This window comes from Oncorhynchus tshawytscha, linkage group LG01, assembly GCF_018296145.1.
Source record: "Oncorhynchus tshawytscha isolate Ot180627B linkage group LG01, Otsh_v2.0, whole genome shotgun sequence".
Lineage (NCBI taxonomy): Eukaryota > Metazoa > Chordata > Actinopteri > Salmoniformes > Salmonidae > Oncorhynchus > Oncorhynchus tshawytscha.
In genome coordinates this window covers 12,741,918-12,764,057 of record NC_056429.1, presented here as the reverse complement: position 1 = coordinate 12,764,057, position 22,140 = coordinate 12,741,918, and the positions used below count along the sequence as shown (strand labels likewise).

Genomic DNA, 22,140 nt, shown 5'->3' with positions numbered 1-22,140 from the left:
AAAATAGTGTTGACATTGGGAAAATGCTGAGATGAGGTTATCGCTGCCTCTTATGTTCTGACCTATGACCAGTCTATATAGCATTTTACCTCCATAATGCTTAACGTTAGGATTGGTGAAGGGTAGGCAGATCCTACAACCTTGAGTCATTCTGCACTGTGTTCAGACGAACAGCTGTCCCCTCCATGGTGATGGTGTTCGAACTGTGATTTGATTGGTCCTGGTAAAGCCTGGCTGCCCAATGGGATCAATTAGGGAAAGAGAATCAGCTCCACCACAGCTCAGTCTATCTGTCTTCTTATAGATCTCTGTATTGTCCACTCATGCATTCCCCCAATCGGAAGAGCTGGGCACGCACACGCACACGCACACACACTCTAATATAGTTCATGTCAATAGTCTTTATTAAAAATGTGTTGCATACATAGGGAAAGAGTTGTGGTCCTGACAGTACATGAAAATTAACCATAACTTCCTTGTCTCTATCTCTTCACATTGACTGTCCATGCCAGCTGCCAAATATGACTGATTACAGTAATCTCATTCCTCAGTGTTAATGATGATGTACCACAGAATGTTCATTTTTAGTCTGCCACACAGTAAAGAGAGAGGTAATAACCGATGAGCTTTATCATATAATTAAGAACTTTCACTGCATCTAGAAATTGAGTGTGAATGTGAATACGGGATGGCAAAAAACGTTTTTTGAGTTTTAATAAAATGGATGTTGTTATCTGTCCTCATTTTTTTGCGATAAATAATCCTGCTAAAATTAATTGGAAAACAAAAGGGGCTGTGTTTCTTGGGTTTGCACATAATTAAGTTTTGGTAAAAAATAAATAAAAGGAATTTGTTTTGAGAGCAAAACAAGATGAGATTTGATTGAGTTAAACAGGCAAGCAATTGGCAAATATCTCAAAGCAACAAAAAACGAGCATGTTCGTGCGTTAGCCTGTATCAGCTCTACCTTATTCTTTGTTGAGCCAAACCTTCTGGTCCAATGCTTTAGCTGATCGTCATGTGCAAAGATATTTTGGGCAGGGTCGCTGGTAATGATTGGGGACATTGCCCTGTGTAGGGTGCTGTCTTTCGGGTGGGACTTTAAAATGGGTGTCCTGACTCTCTGTGGTCACTAAAAATCCCACGGCACTTATCCTAAGAGTAGGGGTGTTAACCCCGGTGTCCTGGCTAAATTCCCAATCTGGCCCTCATACCATCACGGTCTCCTAATCATCCCCAGCTTCCAATTCCAATTGGCTCACTCACCCCCCATCCACTCCATTGTAACTATTCCCCATGTTGATGCTGTAAATGAGAATATGTTCTCAGTAAAATTATTGGTAAAATAAGGGTAAGAAAAGAATAGTTGTTCTAGCAACTGCATAATGCTAGCTAACATAATTGTAGCTAGCACAACATGTATAGCTGATGTGTAAGGTACTTTCACTTGAAACTTGATTTTGTGACATTACATCTCATGGACAATATCTAAACATGTCAACACAAGTGTGTTCATTCAGGTCAAGACTAGAGTATGTGCAGTAAGGCCAGTTTCATATGAATTGGGCTTGCTAGCTGCATACCTGCCTGTGTCAACAATGTCTGTGATTAGATTGTGTGGCTGAAGGTATTTATTGAATCAGGATAAGGCCTGCTCTACTCCTCGCCCTTAATGCTCAAAAAAAGTCTAGACAGACGATGACAGCGAGCCTAGACTGCCTGGCATGACAATGAATGACAAAAGACTGAAGCATAGGCTACACAGATACGTGAAGAACATCCACTGCCTCTAAATCATTCTGCTACTTGGAAAATGGGCTTCCATTTCTCTTACCAGCTTGAAGCTTATAAGATGGGAATATTATGTTAAACATGCTGTAATATTGGTGTTCAAATTATCCATGCATTTATATAGCAAAACGGCTAATTCCTCTGCCATTGATAGACTATTATACTGTCAGAAAAGAACCAGATATCGTGAGTTGATTTGGCTGGTCTTTCCACACTCTCGCTGCCTCTCTTTCCTTCTTTCTTTCTGAATCCCTTTCCCTCTCTCTCAGTAATAGTTTCATGCAGGGAAGAACAGACTCTCCCATTGTTAAATTTGTCCAATTACATTGCACCATTTTAGATGCCCATGACACAATATCTAGGTACAAGCACAAGGAATTTGGTTTGAACATGATACTAAGTCTGCGCATGATTCAGCATCCACTGAATGACATAATATATTGCCATACTGTCAGGAACATTACATCAGGGGATACAAAAAAGCCAAGAGACAGAGATACAACAAGTAAGTCGAAATCATGCTTGTTAATCTTAGGTAAAGTAAAAGATGGATCCGTAAAATAAATATGGAAATTGAATTGAAGAATATGAAGATGTGCTTAAGGGCGGCCTATAAGAGAATGTTTGGACATTTTAAGAAGATCAGTTTAATGAGTCTAATATTATAACTTTCACACTGTAAAATGCATTTTATATACATTACATTAGCATGCTGTAAAAATTATACTGAGGCTGTAATATTCATCTTTATAGTCTTATAAAAAAAACAGAGTGACTTTTATACACATTAAGCTGCACATATTTGGCAATCATGTACTAAGCTATATGTTAGACCTCAGGGTCCGGTAGAGCTGCTGTTCCCTACAGGAGGCTTTCATTCCAACCCTAACCTAGCACACCTGATTCTACTAATTAGCTGTTCACCAGGTTATTGATTATCAGGTGTTACCATGGGACAGAATCGGAAGCCTGCACATCCAGTGGCTCTCCATGACCAGAGTTAGAGAACGATGGCGCATCTCAATGATATCGAACGAAGTCAAAATGCTCAAGTTTTAAGTATGGAGAAAACAGTTTGCCATAACCACTCCTTATTTCATGAATTAGAAATCAGTAATGCCTCTGGGTCATTGTGTACTACTTAAAATATAAAATATAAATACATAATCCAATACAGGTGGTAACATGCCTAAACATTTTGCAAACATTATGTAATGTGATGTGTTAATGTCCTGCATGTGATTATAAAATGTAAAAAAGCACTCAAGCCCAATCCATAGTTTTAAGACCATCCGTAGACAATGCCCTCGGATGAAAATGTCACTGGTTACTGTGACTTGCACAATAGTTTTTACTTTTTAGTCTGGGGCAAAGGATTTCAACATAATTGAGTCAAATGTATTCTATAACAACATCTGAATCCATTAGTTTCTGTGTAGTCAGCCACGGCAGGGCTTAACTTTGGAGGTCTGTGTTGTTAAGTTAGGGAAAAAAAGGCTTGTTTTCTTATCCCTACTAAAGCTTTTATGGTTACAGAGCAGAATCCCTTAGCATCGGACACAATTGGCACAAAATGGAGTCTGCCACCGCAATACAGGAGATGGCTCTAACGGTCTACCAAGAGACACCTGTTATTTTAGACAGAATTTACAGGGTTAGTAGCTCCCTTGGCCCCTGTCTATCTTTAAAACAAGCCCCATTGAAAGCAATGGCGCCTGAACAGAGGGTTTCTCCACATAAAATGCTGGACTTTCAAAGTGATGCTTGGGTTGACAGGTTTCATTATTCAGTACCTAGACTGACAGCCCACCAGCCTCCTGTCTCAGGCCGCCAACCATGGCACTGAAAGCCTGAGCATGCATGACTACCCCTCAGACTTCAAGACACTTCTGGAGGGAAATTCAGAGAATTCTACCTGATTCTTTGCGATGTAGAAGACTATCACAGGTGTTTATGATAGTCAGAAGACCTCTATAGGATCTGTATGTTAGCAGGATGTGTATGTTAGCTGCTATTGATAATGGAGAGAAGTACGCAACCTTAATGCAATGACAAATTTGTAAATCATAAGCTTTTAGTTAATGCCTTATCTTTGTATGAATGCTAACAATAAGCTATTAGGTTGATGAGCTGCAGTGCATGTGTTCTGTAAACGCTTTATGGCGTAGATATAAATGAACAACCTTTCTGCCCCATTTATGAACATCAGACAACATGCCAATGATGGGGATGCAAATGAATGTAGCAGAATGACCCTATTGAAATGGAGCTCCTTGATCACCGCTGAAATGGATGCCCTGACAAGAGAGCGACAGAAGTACCATTCAGGGAGTGGCATTAAGTGTGCATGAGTGAGAATTATTTAATCAACACACTTAAGCTTTGGTTTCCTTTCTGTTGTCACATAAAGACACACAAAAAAACACACTGTAACATATTGAAATAGCTAGATGGTGCAGCCATACAAAAAGCTAATCACATCAGTCACTGACCACATAGACATACGTGACAAAGACTCATTCAATTGAGTTATCCTGAAAATGACTAGTAGACAGGTGTTAAGACAGGCCTCTGGACAAGTGTTAAGACAGGTCTCTGGACAGGTCTTATGACAGGTCTCTGGACAGGTCTTATGACAGGTCTCTGGACAGGTCTTATGACAGGTCTCTGGACAAGTGTTAAGACAGGTCTCTGGACAGGTCTTATGACAGGTCTCTGGACAGGTCTTATGACAGGTCTCTGGACAGGTCTTATGACAGGTCTCTGGACAGGTCTTATGACAGGTCTCTGGACAAGTGTTAAGACAGGTCTCTGGACAGGTCTTATGACACGTCTCTGGACCGGTCTTAAGACAGGTCTCTGGACAGGTCTCTGGACAGGTCTTATGACAGTTGTCTGGACACGTCTCTGGACACGTCTTATGACAGGTTTCTGGACACGTCTCTGGACAGGTTTCTGGACAGGTCTCTGGACAGGTCTCTGGACACGTCTTAAGACAGGTTTCTGGACACGTCTCTGGACAGGTCTCCGGAAAGGTCTCTGGACAGGTCTTATGACAGGTCTCTGGACACGTCTTATGACAGGTCTCTGGACAGGTCTTATGACAGGTCTCTGGACACGTCTTATGACAGGTCTCTGGACAGGTCTTATGACAGGTCTCTGGACATGTCTTATGACAGGTCTCTGGACATGTCTTATGGCAGGTCTCTGGACACGTCTTATGGCAAGTCTTTTGAGAGGTCTCTGGACAGGTCTTATGACAGGTCTCTGGACACATCTTATGACAGGTCTCTGGACACGTCTTATGGCAGGTCTCTGGACACGTCTTATGGCAGGTCTTATGAGAGGTCTCTGGACAGGTCTTATGAGAGGTCTCTGGACAGGTCTTATGACAGGTCTCTGGACACGTCTTATGACAGGTCTCTGGACACGTCTTATGACAGGTCTCTGGACACGTCTTATGGCAGGTCTCTAGACACGTCTTATGACAGATCTCTGGAACACATCTTATGACAGGTCTCTGGACACATCTTATGGCAGGTCTTATGACAGATCTCTGGACATGTGTTATGACAGGTCTCTGGACATGTCTTATGGCAGGTCTCTGGACACGTCTTATGGCAGGTCTTATGGGAGGTCTCTGGACAGGTCTTATGACAGGTCTCTGGACACATCTTATGACAGGTCTCTGGACACGTCTTATGACAGGTCTCTGGACACGTCTTATGGCACATCTTATGACAGGTCTCTGGACACGTCTTATGACAGGTCTCTGGACAGGTGTTATGACTACGAAATCTGGTCACTTTAACTGTGACAGATTGTGGTCACGAGGCTTGGCAGTCTTGTCTTACCGTGGTGGTCTTCACCCGGCCCCCTGGCTGTGTGCAGGTCCAGCCCGAGTGGTTTACTAAGAGGTCACAGCCCTCGTCATCCAAGCAAGGCGTCATCTCACACCACTGCCGGCTTCTCACAATGAGAGCTGTGGGGAGAGGAGAGAAAGAGGGATGGTTAACTATCGCCGAATCTATCAAACTAATGAAAAAAAAGCCTGTGGACAGACAGGGACACAGATAGAGACAGAGGGGAGAGAGAGAAAGAGATAATAAGAGACAAAGAGAGTTAGTGAGTGAGTGAGCAAGAGAGAGAGAGAGACGGAGAGTAGTGAGAGAGAGTGAGAAGGAGAGGAAAGTGAAAAACATTGGAGAACATGTAGGATTTGCAGCACAGGGATGGAGAGGGGACATGTTATGAAAGACCATTGATCATTGAGCTTATGAAGCAGGAACGCTCTAATGGTCAGCACACTGCTGTATACCATCTGATCTCGGGTTGTTATAATTCACAGCCCACTGGAGGGAACCAACCAATGCCTGCTCTTAGATTTCACCATGGGTTGCGGCAAGGCTCTCTCGACCTTATCAAGCCATACTCTTTGATGAAACAAAGTGAATGGTATGTATGTGTGTGTGCGTATGTGTGCGTGTGTGTGTGCATGTGTCTGTGTGTGTGAGAGAGACACCTGCTCAACACTGGAGATTGCAGCCCTCCACAATACCACACTTTGGGAAAGAGTGTGTGTTCAGGTGTTATTAAACCCCATTCCTGTACATTAGCACACTCAGAGGTTAAACAACACACAGCAAGGGTAACCACAACCACAAAGACTACAGGAAAATAAAAATGCCTGAATAAAACACGCCAAATTAATAATTAGATCTGTGATTATGAAACAGAACATTTTAGCTCTACAAAGAGCCTTCTCTTGAAGTAGACCTGTTTTTATACTTGATCATACACATGTCTATTTATAAGAAACTAGGGCATTCGCACTATCATTTGCATATCATGACATCCCAATTGGCCCTCAGAGAGAGAGGGGGATAGGGAGAAAGAGAGAGAGTTGCATATATAGGTCCAGGGGAAAATGATAATTGAGCAGAATATAGCTTATAACAAACAAAAACTAAAGTATGCAAATGGTGGCACGTACAGCATCAGGGAAAAAAGGAGTCACCTTTGCACATAAATAAGTTGCATGTGGTGTGTTTACGGACATATTCAATCAATCCTTATCTCAGTCTGCTGTTCCCACATGCTTCAAGAGGGCCACCATTGTTCCTGTACCCTAGAAAGCAAAGGTAACTGAGCTAAATGACTACCGCCCCGTAGCACTCACTTCCGTCATCATGAAGTGCTTCGAGAGACTTGTCAAGGACCATATCACCTCCACCCAACCTGACACCCTAACCCACTACAATTTGCTTACCACCCCAATAGGTCCACAGACGACGCAATCGCAACCACACTGCACACTGCCCTAACCCATCTGAACAAGAGGAATACTTACGTGAGAATGCTGTTCATCGACTACAACTCAGCATTTAACAACATAGTACCAAACTCGTCATCAAGCTCGAGACCCTGGGTCTCGACCCCGCCCTGGGCAACTGGGTACTGGACTTCCTGACAGGCCGAGATGATTGTGGACTTCAGGACACAGCAGAGGGAGCACCCCCATATCCACATCGACGGGACAGTAGTGGAGAGGGTAGTACGTTTTAAGTTCCTCGGCGTACACATCACGGACAAACTGAATTGGTCCACCCACACAGACAGCGTTGTTTTTATTTATTCATTTTACCTCTATTTAACTAGGCAAGTCAGTTAAGAACAAATTCTTATTTTCAATGACGGCCTAGGAACAGTGGGCTAACTGCCTGTTCAGGGGCAGAACGACAGATTTGTACCTTGTCAGCTCGGCGATTTGAACTTGCAACCTTTCGGTTACTAGTCCAACACTCTAACCACTAGGCTACCCTGCCGCCCAGCGCCTCTTCAACCTCAGGAGGCTGAAGAAATTCGGCTTGTCACCAAAAGCACTCACAAACTTCTACAGATGCACAATCAAGAACATCCTGTCGGGCTGTATCACCGACTGGTATGGCAACTGCTCCGCCCACAACCGTAAGGCTCTGCAGAGGGTAGTGAGGTCTGCACAACGCATCATCGAGGGCAAACTACCTGCCCTCCAGGACACCTACACCACCCGATGTCACAGGAAGGCCATAAAGATCACCAAGGACAACAACCACCTGAGCCACTGCCTGTTCACCCCGCTATCATCCAGAAGGCGAGGTCAGTACAGGTGCATAAAAGCAGGGACCGCTTCTATCTCAAGGCCATCAGACTGTTAAACAGCCAGCACTAACATTGAGTGGCTGCTGCCAACATACTGACTCAACTCCAGCCACTTTAATAATGGAAATTGATGGAAATTGACGTAAAAATGTATCACTAGCCACTTTAGACAATGCCACTTAATATAATGTTTACATACCCTACATTACTCATCTCATATGTATATGTATATACTGTACTCTATATCCTGTACTGCATCTTGCCATCTTTATGTAATACATGTATCACTAGCCACTTTAAACTATGCCTATGCCGTTCTGTACCATCACTCATTCATATATCTTTATGTACATATTCTTTATCCCTTTACACTTGTGTGTATAAGGTAGTAGTTGTGGAATTGTTAGGTTAGATTACCCGTTGGTTATTACTGCAATGTCAGAACTAGAAGCACAAGCATTTCGCTACACTCACATTAACATCTGCTAACCATGTGTATGTGACAAATAAAACTTGATTTGATTTGATTTAAAGCCAAGGGCAACATTATTTTGCTCACACAGTGAAAGGAAGAACACTGAATTACCACTACAAGCAGTACAAACAAATCCATTGTACAAACTCAATTAAGTTACAGTAGATTCAAACTGGAATAGAAAGGTAAAATACATGTTTTCCTCAAACAGAGGATCTACTGTTGGTGCAACTGCCTATACCAAATGTGTTTCAATGTTGTCATGGGAACACCTGATGCCAATTGTATTTTTTTGATAATTGTTTAAAATATATGTTCAATCAATAGGCAGATTAATAGCATTGGACAAATAACAAAAACATTGTAAGCGCATGTCCACCAATTTTCTTAAACAGGACACATGTTGACCCCAGGAAGAGTAGCTGCTGCTTTCACAACACCTAATGGGGATCCTAACAAAAACCCAAATACCAACACGTAATCACAAAAAAACTAGACAAGGGTGAAGGGAAAAATAATGAACGTTAGAACTTTAAATCAAACAGATCCTTATAATTCACATCCCCATCCACCTCAATTAAATGTAACTTTGCCAGGGATGCTGCAGGGATCCTTCTGGAAGTGAACAATTTGCATGGGGAGGCATTTGAATGCCAGAGATAGGGATAACAAATTTAGAGGGAGAGGCCAAACCATTTATACTATATAAAATGCATTCAGGTACCCTGCACTAAATTCCTAGCGCGACCAGAGGATGGTATAGAAAATTAAATGGTATATGGACTGCTTAACAAGGTAATACATTCTCCTTTGGTGAAATTTTACAGTGATAACCTGTTAGCCTCAATTATCAATCTGAATTTCCGTTGAACAACACCATGGGACATGAGACCCTCTCAAAAATGGTCCTTAATTCAAGTCTTCCATTTCCGCATGCCTTTATCTGATGTGGTAGGGGGTAGTGGAAGTGATAAGTATATCAATAACACCCAATCACCACGCCGCCCGCCTTCCCGAGGTCATTCCCACCTTCAGATAACAATCAATTCAAGTTATTGTTCTCCTTCATTATCCCACCATTAGCTGTGGCGGCCACTCAACTGAAACAGCTGGGGATCCAAAGGCAATCTCTGTTGTGGAATAATAATCATGAAAAGAAGAAGAAAAAACCTGGATGTAATCTACCTACGTGAAGGTGTGTGTGTGTGTGAGAGTGCAGATGGAGAGGAGGTGGGCGTGGATGGGGGGCACAGTTCATCTTGTGGAGATAAGACAGAAATAACATTATTACATCCACCAGTGGGGTAGTATGTCTGTGAAATAGCATATCACTGAGCCGTCAACAGCTGCCGCCCCGGGTGATAAATCCTGCTTAATATGGTGTGAAGCCGGGGGTCTGCCAAGATAGGGGCTGGGGCTGCTAATCTGCCCCAAGGACAGGACAGGGAATACAGAGAAAACACACCAGCTCCTTCCCTACACCTGTATATTTACTGCCTCTATACAATACCACAGTACAGAGGCCGTAAATGCAATATATTCATTTTGCAGCCTTTTCTGTAGGCAGCGATGGGCAGTATTTCTGTTAAATGTATTTGAAATATGTATTTCAAGTAACTTTATGTATTTTCTAACAAGATACTCTCGAGAGCTGTACTTTCTATAGTCTATATAGACTAACATGTACCCCCGCACATTGACTCGGTGCCGGTACCCCCTGTATATAGCCTCGTTATTGTTATGTCATTTTCTTGTGTTACTTTAGGATTTTTGGACTACATATTTTGTTCACTTTAGTTTATTTTGTATATATTTTCTTAACTCTATTACTTGAACTGCATTGTTGATTAAGGGCTTGTAAGTAAGCATTTCGCGGTAAGGTAGTATTCGGCGTATGTGACACATTTGATTTGAAGTGTCTTTTAAATGACAAAATGTAAATGGTAAAACATACACGTAAAACATGCAGAGTATTATTCTAATGACCTCCGCCCCCAAAACAAGGCCAATAGTAATAGCTAGTGTGCTTTGCAGTTGTTCATTTTTACATTTAAAAAAAAATGTTGGTCATTTAGCAGATGCTCGTATGCAGAGCCAATTCCAGGTAGTGCATTCAACTGAGGTAGTGTCACGTCCTGACCATAGAAAATAGTACGTCAGGGCGTGACTGCTGGATGTTCCAGTTTATTATTTCTATGTGTAGTCTAGTTTTTGTATTTCTATGTTGGCCTGGTATGGTTCCCAATCAGAGGCAGCTGTCTATCGTTGTCTCTGATTGGGGATCATATTTAGGCAGCCTTTTCCCACCTGTTGTTTGTGGGATGAAAACAAGACTCCCTAAATTTTATCAGCATATCGATTGTGCAACCAGGGGTGGAAAGACCTTGGATCATTGTTACTCTAACTTCCGCGACGCATATAAGGCCCTGCCCCGCCCCCCTTTCGGAAAAGCTGACCACGACTCCATTTTGTTGATCCCTGCCTACAGACAGAAACTAAAACAAGAAGCTCCCACGCTGAGGTCTGTCCAACGCTGGTCCGACCAAGCTGACTCCACACTCCAAGACTGCTTCCATCACGTGGACTGGGAGATGTTTCGTATTGCGTCAGACAACAACATTGACGAATACGCTGATACGGTGTGCGAGTTCATTAGAACGTGCGTTGAAGATGTCGTTCCCATAGCAACGATTAAAACATTCCCTAACCAGAAACCGTGGATTGATGGCAGCATTCGTGTGAAACTGAAGGCACGAACCACTGCTTTTAATCAGGGCAAGGTGTCTGGTAACATGACTGAATACAAACAGTGCAGCTATTCTCTCCGCAAGGCTATCAAACAAGCTAAGCGCCAGTACAGAGACAAAGTAGAATCTCAATTCAACGGCTCAGACACAAGAGGTATGTGGCAGGGTCTACAGTCAATCACGGACTACAGGAAGAAACCCAGCCCAGTCACGGACCAGGATGTCTTGCTCCCAGGCAGACTAAATAACTTTTTTGCCCGCTTTGAGGACAATACAGTGCCACTGACACGGCCTGCATGCGGAAACATGCGGTCTCTCCTTCACTGCAGCCGAAGTGAGTAAGACATTTAAACGTGTTAACCCTCGCAAGGCTGCAGGCCCAGACGGCATCCCCAGCCGCGCCGTCAGAGCATGCGCAGACCAGCTGGCCGGTGTGTTTACGGACATATTCAATCAATCCCTATACCAGTCTGCTGTTCCCACATGCTTCAAGAGGGCCACCATTGTTCCTGTTCCCAAGAAAGCTAAGGTAACTGAGCTAAACGACTACCGCCCCGTAGCACTCACATCCGTCATCATGAAGTGCTTTGAGAGACTAGTCAAGGACCATATCACCTCCACCCTACCTGACACCCTTGACCCACTCCAATTTGCTTACCGCCCAAATAGGTCCACAGACGATGCAATCTCAACCACACTGCACACTGCCCTAACCCATCTGGACAAGAGGAATACCTATGTGAGAATGCTGTTCATCGACTACAGCTCGGCATTCAACACCATAGTACCCTCCAAGCTCGTCATCAAGCTCGAGACCCTGGGTCTCGACCCCGCCCTGTGCAACTGGGTACTGGACTTCCTGACGGGCCGCCCCCAGGTGGTGAGGGTAGGCAACAACATCTCCTCCCCACTGATCCTCAACACTGGGGCCCCACAAGGGTGCGTTCTGAGCCCTCTCCTGTACTCCCTGTTCACCCACGACTGCGTGGCCATGCACGCCTCCAACTCAATCATCAAGTTTGCGGACGACACAACAGTGGTAGGCTTGATTACCAACAACGACGAGACGGCCTACAGGGAGGAGGTGAGGGCCCTCGGAGTGTGGTGTCAGGAAAATAACCTCACACTCAACGTCAACAAAACTAAGGAGATGATTGTGGACTTCAGGAAACAGCAGAGGGAACACCCCCATCCACATCGATGGAACAGTAGTGGAGAGGGTAGCAAGTTTTAAGTTCCTCGGCATACACATCACAGACAAACTGAATTGGTCCACTCACACAGACAGCATTGTGAGGAAGGCGCAGCAGCGCCTCTTCAACCTCAGGAGGCTGAAGAAATTCGGCTTGTCACCAAAAGCACTCACAAACTTCTACAGATGCACAATCGAGAGCATCCTGGCGGGCTGTATCACCGCCTGGTATGGCAACTGCACCGCCCTCAACCGTAAGGCTCTCCAGAGGGTAGTGAGGTCTGCACAACGCATCACCGGGGCAAACTACCTGCCCTCCAGGACACCTACACCACCCGATGCTACAGGAAGGCCATAAAGATCATCAAGGACATCAACCACCCGAGCCACTGCCTGTTCACCCCGCTGCCATCCAGAAGGCGAGGTCAGTACAGGTGCATCAAAGCTGGGACCGAGAGACTGAAAAACAGCTTCTATCTCAAGGCCATCAGACTGTTAAACAGCCACCACTAACATTGAGTGGCTACTGCCAACACACTGTCAATGACACTGACTCTACTCCAGCCACTTTAATAATGGGAATTGATGGGAAATGATGTAAATATATCACTAGCCACTTTAAACAATGCTACCTTATATAATGTTACTTACCCTACATTGTTCATCTCATATGCATACGTTGATACTGTACTCTATATCATCGACTGCATCCTTATGTAATACATGTATCACTAGCCACTTTAACTATGCCACTTGGTTTACATACTTATCTCATATGTATATACTGTACTCGATATCATCTACTGTATCTTGCCTATGCTGCTCTGTACCATCACTCATTCATATATCCTTATGTACATATTCTTTATCCCCTTACACTGTGTATGACAGTAGTTTTTTTTTGTTGGAATTGTTAGTTAGATTACTTGCTCGTTATTACTGCATTGTCGGAACTAGAAGCACAAGCATTTCGCTACACTCGCATTAACATCTGCTAACCATGTGTATGTGACAAATAAAATTTGATTTGATTTGATTTGATTTGATTTTGGGATCTTCTTTTTGTATTGTTGCTTTTGAGCCCTACAAGGCTGTACGTTTGTTTGCTTGTTTCTCTTTAATGTTTTGTTGCTGGTTCACATTTAAATACATTTTGATGAACCCAAATCCCGCTGCACCTTGGTCTACCCATTTCGACGAGCGTTACAGAAGATCCCACCAACAACGGACCAAGCAGCGTGCACATGAGGAAAGCCAGGAATGGAGGACATCCTGGATGTGGGACGAGATTATGGCAGGAGACAGAAGCCTACCATTGAAGCAGGCGGAAGCAGCGAGGGAAGGACAGCGATGACGCCAGGGTTCGCGACCACGACGCAAACCAAAAAGACAGCCCGAAAAATGTTTTTTGGGGGGTTGAGTGGTCAGCGACGCCGAGGGGTGCGTCAGAGACCGATGAGGAATATTGGGACAGATTGGGCGAGGAGTGGACAGCGAAAGTTGAGGGGAGTGAACCAGAGCCAACTGCCAGTACTCTCCGTGGGGAGTGTGTGACCGGTCATGCACCATGTTTTGCGCATTCACAGCCGGTGTGTTCTGTGCCAGCTCCTCGCACTTGTCGTGCTAAAGTGTGTATCTGTCCAGGATGGGTTGTGCCGGCTCAGCACGCCTGGTCTCCAGTGCGCCTCCTCGGTCCAGGATATCCTGTGCCGGCTCTTCGCACTGTATCCCCAGTGCGCATTCACAGTCCGGTGCGTTCTGTGCCAGCTTCTCGCACTTGTTGTGCTAAAGTGGGTATCAGTCCAGGACGGGTTGTGCCAGCTCTACGCTCCAGACCTCCAGTGTGCCTCCACAGTCCAGTACGTCCTGTGCCTCCTCTCCGTACTCGCCCTGAGGTGCGTGTCACCGGCGTGGTGCCACCTGTACTGACCCCACGCATCAGGCCTCCATCAGGCCCCCAGTCCAGAGCTTCCGGCGACAGTTCCCAGTCCGGAACTTCCAGAGACAGTTCCACAGTCCGGAACTTCCGACGACAGTTCCACAGTCCGGAACCTCCTGAGACGGTCCACGGTGCGGAACTTCCAGAGACGGTCCACGGTGCGGAACCTCCAGAGACGGTCCACGGTGCGGAACCTCCAGAGACGGTCCACGGTGCGGAACCTCCAGAGACGGTCCACGGTCCGGAACCTCCAGAGACGATCCACGGTCCGGAACCTCCAGAGACGGTCCACGGCCTGGAACATCCAGAGACGGTCCACGGCCTGGAACCTCCAGAGACGGTCCACAGTGCGGAACCTCCAGAGACGGTCCATGGTCCAGAACCTCCAGAGACGGTCCACGGTCCGGAACCTCCAGAGACGGTCCACGGTCCAGAACCTCCAGAGACGGTCCACGGTCCGGAACCGTCTGCGACAGTACACGGTCCTGAGCTTTCTGCGATGGTCCATGGTCTGGAACCTCCAGCTCCATGGCCGGAGCCTTCTCCTGCACCGATGCCCAGTCTAAGTACGGAGTCCAGTCCAGCTCCAAGGTCAGAGTCTTCTTCTGTGTCCAGCCCGGGTCCATGACTGGATTCACGGGATGAGAGGGTTCTTCGTCCCGCACCAGAGCCGCCACCGACACTAGACACCCACCCCTAACCCTCCCTTTTTGTTTCAGGTTTTTGCGGCCAGAGTCCGCACCTTGGGGGGGGGTGGTACTGGTTCACATTTAAAGAAATTATGATGAACCCAAATCACGCTGCGCCTTGGTCTACCCATTTCGACGAGCGTTACAGGTAGATAAAAAGTAATTCAAAAGTAAGCAAAAAGTTATATAATCATTACTGAGCATGTTGTTGTTGCTAAGGGGGTTACTTGCTAATATATTTTAGAATTTTTTATTAAATACAATACTTTGCAAATGTATGTCATAAATTATTTTGATATGTGGTTCTTTAGGGTATTTTGTAAAAAAAAATGCAATTGTATTTTTGCCCATCCCTGATTGTAGGACAGTGAATACTCCTCCACATTGAGACTGTACCCCAGATGTCAGTGAGTTTGTGAGTGTAAATACTGCTGTGCATCTTGTTCCAGTCTCAGTCTTCAGGTCTTAATGGGAGTACCTGCAGAGTTGCAAACCATCTGCATACCCAGACCCCTTAGAGTTAAAGCCTGCCAGTTGCCCCCCATGCATTAGCATTAGAATTAGCATTAACCACCAAACTCTGTAACGACAGTGCCTTTTAGGGCAGCCAATTTACTGGGTCTTGTTTTCATAGTGTAGCCTCCGATGCTAAGACGCTCAAATCATGTCAGAGGCTGGGCTCATTGAGGCTCCATTGAACAAGCACATCCCATTCAAGAGGGATAGCTACCAAACTCTCAATAGAGACAAAAACATTCCAGGAGTCACCACTCACTTTATATATGGAAACAGTGAGCCTCTCCCAATCTCAATGTTCTGCTTTGCTAAACTGTGTGTAGGCCTAACTGCTCAAGCCTTTAAGAGGTTAAAGGTTGGTCGAATTGTGTTCTGCTTTGATGCAATAAGCAGTTTCTGAGGAGTGTAGTCTGGAAAGTACAAGAGACATCCATGCTTTCTATGTCTATGATGCATACAGTAATTCACCTAATTAACAATGTTCTCTATTCATCAGCTCACTGGTGCGAGTCACCTCTTTCTCACCAAATCACAGGCGTTACTATGTAGTGCTGTGTTCATGATAAGAAAAAAGCCCTTCTCCATAATTACTCATACATGGCCCCTATTTTAATGAGAATATTCTGCTCGTTTGGTGGGCTTGATGAGGGTCTACAAAACAAGGTGTCAACATGGCAGAGAAATTCAAACTTTCAACAGAACCCTCAGTAGCTTCAAAACCATTTCTACATGACATACAAGGCAGTGTTCTATGGATGTTCTGGGACTTCTACAATGGCCCAGGTTAGTAGACAACACAGACATTTGTGATGGAGATGACAGGCTGCATCTCTGCACCAACACTCACCTCCCCCATCTTTCCTACTGTACTGAACAGGGTCTCAAAATGTAAAATGGATAACCTGATATCACCTAAATAATAATTATTATTATTATTTCAATCTATTTTTATTCCTTCTTTGAGTACAGTTAGGCTGATAGCACATTGTTTATATGAGAGGTATCTGAATATTAATGCTGTCATTTCAGTCATCTGCGATATTCTTTTCAAATGGTAGTTTAATCAGTAAGGTTTGTCTGAATGGCTAGCTCGCTTTTGACTTCATTCAGTAAGCAAAATATAGTTATAAATTGCTTCCTCTCTATGGGCATAGTGGAATGTATTTGTTAGTTTTACAAACGTTATCACCATCAGCATAGCGTCATGACTCTCCTCCTCTTTTACTATTAGCCAAGTGCGGAATGTCGTTCACCTATGATCTTCTAGCCTATGAGCACAGCACACTAATACAACTCCACCACGCTAGCTGAGGCACCAATGGGCATAAATCTTGTGATGTATTTATATGTCAACATACCCCTAGATTCTTTCACTTGCGTGTTACGTCAACAATTTACTGACAAACCTCCACCTCCCCACCACCACCTGCTGCAGGCCCGCCATTGGCCAACTGAATTAAAGCAGGGAAGCGAGGCTTTCAGCCAGAACTGTCGTGAAGCGATTTGGCCGAACAGAAGTTGATTTATAAGCGAATTACCTTGATATGCCTTGATAAGACAATTCAATTATATTGAAAGTCCTCTAAGCAGGAGAATTGAACTTAGGTTGGATAAATGGGAGCAAGCTTTAATGAAACAAACAAACAGACTCCCACCCTCTATTAACTGTCATGGCTACAGAGTCACACACTAAGACTCCCTCTCTAATGAGACATAGCATATGCTCTGCCGCTCAGAGAGCCTGTCACTCGGCGGGGACGCAGACTATGGAGGAACACAGCTGTTCCCAGTGCAGCCTTTTGTAAATCGATACATCAAAGTGCTGTACTCAGCCTGAACCCAGAACTGCCAGCCAAATGCCCACAAACAAAAAGGCGTGTGACGAATCCAGTCGGAGGAACCTGCACGCACAGTAAGACTGGGCTCCCTGAATACCTGAGTTTATTCACAAGGTACCTAAGCAGAGCCACCTCATATTGCCTTAAAACCTGTAATATGTGTGGGCATTGTTATTCAAAGGTGTAATTAGAAGTGTCAGGGGTGGAATGTAAAAAAAAATTGAGTGAGAGAGAACACAATCCATGTAAGATTTAATCACAGCTTCAATGAATAAAGGCTGTTTTGTCTTGTCATTTTTTTGCAGAGTGTATTAAACTCGGCAGGATAGAGGACATTTTTCTTTGTATGCTCTTGTGGAGACATTGTTTCTTAATCTAATTCCCTGGGAATGTCTGGAGCTACATCTCTATCCTCAATCATCCCAGGACACCTTCCCTAAGTGCGTGCGCCACACGCTTCCCTTGATAACGCTTTCATTAATTCAGCCGCTTGTCTTTGCTGGTCCTCGAAACAGTTTTCATCGGAAGCCTTGCAGCTCGATCTTAGACCGGAAGCTTTCATGGTATCGCTGCTTATGGACATGCTTTATGGATACTAGAAGCACAAGGATCTCAATGGGATCCTTGCTGTGCAGCATGATGCACTGTCCAACTTCAAGCTCTGTGTGAAGAGCAACGAGAGAACGAGAGAAGGCATTGAATCATATTGAAGGTACCTGGAGTATGTATCAACTGTGGTGGGCATGTAACTAAGACAACAAGTCTACTATACATAGGCTACCAATATAGAGAAAAAGGATTCACAAAGAACAGCTTGGCACAAATGACATCTTGCTATTAAAAAGAGGTTAATGTGAAAAAATACCATTCATTGCACAGTGGAGTTGCACCAAAGGTGCAGTGTGACAGTTGAATCACACCCTTGACTCGGAACAGCCCCTCTTTTCTCCAAACGGTAAATGCCCCACCACATTCCCCTGAATTCATCTTGAATTCTGCGGGTCCCTATTAGGCCTGAGCGATGGCCCAGTCCCAGCTGTGTTCAGCCAGCATTCTGCAGACAGAGAGGGGGAAGTGGTCTCTGGAGCCTTGGCGGTCTTGACCCAGTTAAGGTAGGCGCTGACTGATGACCGATGCAGAGACCTGCCGACAGGATTTATTGAGACGATAAATGAGAGGGGCTTCACGTTCCCTTGGACGAGATATTATTTATATATTTTGATAAAGACTTTTGGTAAGCGCTACACAGCCTTGCGTTGCTGTCTTTAGTTTCTGTTCCTTTGCATGGAAAGCAAAGGCCTACCCCTGTGGGCATTCCTCAGAGACTTGGACACACGGACACAAACTAAAAGAAATACTAAACTCGTCTTGATTTCAAAAAATAAAAAATAATAATTGTATTCAGTTTAGAACAAATTTTTATTTACAATGACGGTCTACACCGGCCAAAACCGGACGATGCTGGATCAATTGTGCGCCGCCCTCTGGGACTCCCAATCACAGACGGTTGTGATACAGCCTGGATTCAAACCAGGGTCTGTAGTGACATCTCAAGCACTGAGATGCAGTGCCTTAGACAGCTGCGCCACTCGGGAGCCCCACTGCAACAAGTCCCTTTTGTTTATAGTCCCCAGAAAAGACCTGTTAAAAGCTTTTCCACTGGAAATGCAGTTAAAAAAGAATTGAGAACAGCACTATGGCAGCAAGTGCTGTAAAACATCATATGCTATTTGTGTAATAGTTTAGCTGATAAAAATCCAGAGTAGATTAGCAATTTACAAATATGTCAGTAGCATGACATAAACTGGTCCAGGTAACCACCAGTTACACTGTAGAGTTCATAGCTCAGATAGTCAGAGAGCCAACATCTGTGAGCACCGTCTGCCCGGGTGTTGTACTTGACATTTTAAACAAATCAGCTTGAATCAATAGCAAAGGTTACGACAGCAACACTCCGGGCCTCAGCGATGCTAAATGGAGTCAGTCTGCTTAGTGCTGAACCCTCTCCCTCCCCTAAATGCTTGACCGTCTCCGAGCCTGTTCCCTTCCACGATCGATTGGAAATGACGTAAGCCACTCCAAAAAGACTGGAAGCCTTAAAAGACATTTTGAGGTCTTCATTCAGGATTGTTGTGTTGTAAATGCGGAGGACGGATATTAACTGTGGATTTCAGAGGCTTAGAGGTGTTCTGTCCAAGTTAATAGTTGCATAATGTCATGGGCAAAATGTATCAGACAGACAGTTTAACAGTCAAATTTGAAAAAGACATCAGTTATTCTAGGCATGAGTTCCAGGGAGTTCCTAATTTAAATGATGGAAAGCAAGTACCAATAACAATTAGCGATTGGGTATTTTACAACACACGCCTACCACTACAGAGCCACTCTCTCGGAACCGTTATAGATCTATCATGATATTCACCAAATGGTAAACAACTAATCAATAGTTCATTTGTTACTGGAGTCACTAGGAAGCAAGTTAGGGGAATTCCAGCTTTTTCCATAACCAAAATGAGACAATCAATTTCCACTTTAGTAAGACTATCAAGGGAAAGGGGCTACAACTCAAATGAAGGTTGCTCCAAATACCAAAACAACTCTCCTATTCAGTAATCTTTTTACTTTTCCTACTCTGAGAGGGTAAAAGTCTTTCTAGGCCCCGTTGGCATTTGGGTCTAAATGGATAGCACAGTGCCCCCTGTCACAGCCTGAGGCTGACTGGAAGTGGCAGGTGTATTATTCTTCTGGTTGCTGGTTCCCTGGACAAATTCTAAGATATTTGAAAGGCTCTGCAGTCACTATAGTGCCCTCTAACAAATATCTCTGTTCAGCATTGCAACACTTTAACACAAGTTACGTTAAAGTCTCCAGGACTCGCCAAATTTGAGTTGCACCGATACAAAATGTTATTTAAAAAAAAAATTGATGTGCAGTTAATTACATTGATCTCAAGACTGTTTCTTATTAGGTTCCTAGAGAGTTTCTTCTAGCCACCGTGCTTCTACACCTGCACTGCTTGCTGTTTGGGGTTTTAGGCTGGGTTTCTGTACAGCACTTTGTGACATCAGCTGATGTAAGAAGGGCTTTATAAATTTGATTGATGGATTGATTGTTGACAAAGCACGTACTGAGTCAACAGTCCAAATGTGTCTTAATTCTGAACTAGCTTGCTTTCCAAGTCTCCTATCAGCAATTGGCCAATTTATAACTTTGATCTTAGACATTTTAAGATGAAACATCTCCCCTAAATGCAGTCTAAATTATGTAGTATCACAATTACCATGGCTAAATGTGAAAAATCATTGACCCCCACAAATGTTCTCAAATGACCCACATTTATCTGGGAGAGTTGTGTGGCTGCACTTGACCCTAAGCTGCAGACAGCTGCATGAATAAGCCCTCTTGCCTCTTCTAGGAAATTGCTTTGCAGCAAGTCACAAACATGGGGTTTATCAGTATTAATAGAGGTGTCCATGCAAATGAGCTCCATTCATATTGATGGTGGTTGTAGTGTTTCCAGGTGACAAGAGTTGAATGTGAGTTTGTGTGTGTTTGTGTCTGACAGGTTTCGAACCCAGGTCTTCTGTGCACCAGAAGACTGAGCTAAAGCCTAGGTATTTCAAGTCATCTGGTGTTAGGCAACATTACTCATCACACAAGTGTGGCACACATACAACCATTAATACGTACACGTATAAGTTCAAATCAAACGTATCCAGAAAGAAGACATGTGTTTTCTTGACAAATGTATTCATTGATTCAATTTGAGGCACAAGAAAAGCTATATGTCGTTGTGTGAAATTACAACCCACAAATAGGTGAATAAATGAACAAATTAATTACATTACCGTTGGTTATTAAAGTGACCAAAACGTGTATTACATCATAAGAGATGTGGGATTCCAGTCATCTAGGCAGAGATCCTTACTATTTACACTTCATTGGCATCAATCACTTGCAACACTGATGAAATTATTTAATAAAAGCCATTTTGGATGATTGATTTGTATTTATGGCATTTGTTTGGGTCTGTAATGCCAGTTACTCATGCAAAGAAGTTAAACTCATCCGTGTTATGACAATAGCATAAAGAGAACGTTTTGTCATCGGTTTACAGCTCTTATTGAGTGGATCCTTTGAGAGGTATCTCTGGGAAAGGGTGTCACAGGGGAAAATAATCTGCCATGGTGATACAGTACATATTAATTCACGCATCATTCATCCTCTTTCATTGTAGATATCATCTTATAATCATTTGCCCTTTTGCCATTCTTCACTTGTTTGTCTCAGGCTTGTTGCTGAGGTCATAAAAATGATTTTGGAGTCCCCCCTCCACTCCCTATATCCCATGAACACCCTCTTATGAAAATTGCCTGGAGTGACAGAGTGGAAGAATGTGTGTTTTTTTATGTTGTCTCTTTTTTTTCTGTGGCCCCAGACCAAATGGATGTTGTGTGGGATAATGATGTATGTCCTCATGTGTTAAGGGGACTTGTGAGAGCACATCATGTTTTACTGCTGCAACAGCAAACATTCCCAAGGACAAAGGTCTGGCCTGGTCACCTATATTTTCCAATGTATTTAGAGAAATAATTTCGCGATAACAATAGAGCATAATTGTAGGCAGTAAAGAGTATCACACACATCACTAGTCCCTCACTGGATTTGACATTCAAATCCCCCTATGAAAGAGAAAGTATAGGCAACAACTTCCCAGTATGCGCAGCTGGTTGAAACAGTCAAGTTGCATGACTTCTCAGCCAGGTTTGTCATCAGAACTGTATGGATCATGCCAAGGGACAGCCCGTGTCT

General features: G+C 44.0%; 1 protein-coding gene across 2 annotated transcripts in view; it reads right to left on the bottom strand.

Moving 5' to 3' along the window:
- The window catches only part of LOC112218638 (chemokine-like protein TAFA-5), a 65,034-nt gene that overhangs the window by 5,581 nt on the left and 37,313 nt on the right, over positions 1-22,140 (bottom strand). For both annotated transcript variants that reach the window (XR_002948647.2, XM_024379697.2), the window contains exon 3: positions 5,646-5,773. Coding sequence is in view for 1 of the 2 variants with exons in the window: in XM_024379697.2 (XP_024235465.1) it covers positions 5,646-5,773 (128 nt within the window). In the remaining variant the exon portion in view is untranslated. The remainder of the gene's footprint in view (positions 1-5,645; positions 5,774-22,140) is intronic.